We start from the raw sequence: 2,683 nt of genomic DNA, 5'->3' as shown, positions 1-2,683 counted from the left end.
TTGTTTGGTGGGCCCGGGCTGGGGATTTGAACCCGCCACCTTAGGTGTATGTGGCTGGCGCCTTAGCCACTTGAGCCACAGGCGCCAAGCCTGTTTATATCTTTTAGATTAGTTAATCCCATTACTCCTTCCTTCCCTACCAAGTATGTGTATACATCCACATACCACGTGTGTGTGTAGACACATGTACATGTATGTATGTTGTATAAGGAAATAGTTGTGCACTATGCTAAGTTTTTTATATGTTTCATTTAGTCATATGGCAAATGAAGTATTATTATCATCATTTAACAGGTAAGGAAAGTGATAGATTTAATATGTGACAGAGCTGGGATTTGAATTTGGGTCTGTCTAATTCATAAGCACTAGGGGATTCTGTTGATCAACATTTAATTCACAGAAGTAATGTTTGTGTAACAGCTAGAAATGGGTTGCCATTTTTATGATTATCCTATTGTTTATTTGTTTTTACAGGAATTTTCAAGATGAATTATACAGAGTCCAGCCCATTTGCAGAATCAACTGCCATAGGTTTTACACCTGAGTTAGAAAGTGTCACACCTGTGCCTTCCAATGAGACCACTTGTGAAAACTGGAGAGAGATACATCATCTCGTTTTTCATGTAGCAAATGTTTGTTTTGCAATAGGGTTGGTTATTCCGACCAGTCTTCACCTTCACATGATCTTTCTTAGGGGGATGTTCACGATAGGTAAGCTATCTGACAGAGATTTTATGTAACATTTCTAAAACTGACCTCAGGTGGGCTTTGTGTTGGGGGCTTAGAGTGTTCCTTGTCAGGCCTATAACATACCCCCCAAACACAGGTCTTCATTACTTAATTAGTAGTATATCAAGTAACGCAGAACATATGATCTTAACATGCTCTGTCTCTCACTCCATATGATTTCATATGTTGTTTAGATTTTTCAGATAACCAGAAAATTTATTCACATGTGAGAGTGTGGACTTTGGGGCCACATCGTATGATTCAAATCCTGGCTTCACTATTTGCTAACTGTGTAATTTGGTCAAGGGATTTAACCTTTCTGCTACCTCCATTTTCTCATGTGTCAAACAAGAGTAAAAATAATACCACTTCCTAGGGTTGCTGTGTGAGAATTAAATAAGAGTGTATGGTGTGTGTGTGTGTTATCAAATGTACTTGATTTAGAATAATGCCTGGCACATAGGAAATATTTAGTTTTAACTATTATTATTTGAAAAGACATTTACTGTGGCCAGTAAGGCAATTTATCCAGACACATAGTTTAAATATGTCTGTACAGTGGTATATATTTGGCTCCAGTAACCCTGGTGTAGAACTATGGATTTTTCTCCATTGAGAAAATATTTTCTTTGTCTTTTTTTCTTTCGTTTCTTTTCATTTTTTGTTTTTTTCTTTCTAAGAAAATATTTGTGATGCTTTATAAATTTTCTGCCACAAAGCATGTGTTGGGTTTTTTTTTTTAATCACACAAAAACCAAAATGAAACGTAGGGTGATAGTTGGCTTAGGCATTTCTAAAATGTGTTTGATTTACAGTAGCAGTCCCTTCTTATCTGTGGTTTTACTTTCTGAAGTCAACCATGGTCCAAACATGTAAATGGAAAATTGCAAAAATAAGTAATTTGTAAATTTTAAATCCCAAGCTATTCTGAAGAGCATGATAAAGTCTTACCCTGTGTTGCTCTGTGCTGCCTGGGACGTGAATCATCTTTCTCCAGTGTGTCCATACAGTAGTATCTGTATATCCATGAAGCATTTCCATGAAACCATTCCCCAGTGCCAGAAAGGTTAGAGACCACGGCACATGAAGCAAGTGAGGCCTAGACAGGTAAAATGACCCATTTAAAATCAAGATGGAGGGAAAAAAATGGCCAAACCAGGACTGTAATTTCCATTAATCACTTAGTAGCCATCTTGGTTATTAGCTTTTCAAAACTGTGTGTGTGTGTACTAGGGTCAGGCATTACCCACGGTGCAGGCATCTGCTGGGAGAGGAGAGGGAGGACTGCTGAGTATACAGAGGGTGACGGACTGACTCAGCTACCTGCTAGACTAGAGCTGTTCTGGGTCTAACAGGTTCACTTTGTCATTCAACAGGATGCACCCTCTACATTGTCTGGGCCACTCTCTACCGATGTGCCTTGGATATAATGATCTGGAACTCTGTGTTCTTGGGTGTCAACATGTTGCATCTTTCATATCTTTTATACAAGAAAAGACCGGTAATTACTAAAATTAATTAATAAGGGATTGATTTTAAAGCCAAAACCTTTTCAAGGTACTTTGTTCTGACTTGGAATGAACATCTAACATTTTTGGTTTCTTTAATGTCAACTCTCTACAGATTAGACTTTCTGTGTATTTATGTGCTTGAAAGTGAAGCACTGGAGCTCTATGAAATTTGTTCTGTAAAGGAGCTTTTATTTTTATTTATTTCATTTATTTTATTTCAGATTAAGGTGAGGGTGCAAGCAGCTAGGTTACAATGTTTGCATTTGTTAGGTAGAGTCCCTCTTGTAGTTGTGTCCCAAACCCAAGAGGTGTGCTATAGACCCTTACATTGTACCCTCAAGTGGGAACACACCAATCCCCCTCCCTCTACAAATGAATTTTTAAAACTTTTTTAATTATTAAGGTTTGAGGAATGTGAATAATATAGTATTTTCTTTTTTAAG

General features: G+C 37.5%; 1 protein-coding gene across 1 annotated transcript in view; it reads left to right on the top strand.

Annotated features, from left to right (window-relative positions):
• Nucleotides 1–479: 479 nt before the first annotated feature.
• BVES (blood vessel epicardial substance) overlaps nucleotides 480–2,683 on the top strand; it is a 28,531-nt gene continuing 26,327 nt past the window's right edge. Inside the window, exons 1-2 of the mRNA XM_003781565.2 lie at nucleotides 480–711; nucleotides 2,106–2,230. Coding sequence (XP_003781613.1) covers nucleotides 486–711; nucleotides 2,106–2,230 — 351 coding nt within the window. The 5' untranslated portion in view covers nucleotides 480–485. The remainder of the gene's footprint in view (nucleotides 712–2,105; nucleotides 2,231–2,683) is intronic.

The sequence above is a fragment of the Otolemur garnettii genome, unplaced genomic scaffold, assembly GCF_000181295.1.
Source record: "Otolemur garnettii isolate 467f Iridium unplaced genomic scaffold, OtoGar3 scaffold00002, whole genome shotgun sequence".
Classification (NCBI taxonomy): Eukaryota; Metazoa; Chordata; class Mammalia; order Primates; family Galagidae; genus Otolemur; species Otolemur garnettii.
Note: the sequence above shows the minus strand (reverse complement) of the source record. Positions and strands in the feature narration are given on the sequence as shown.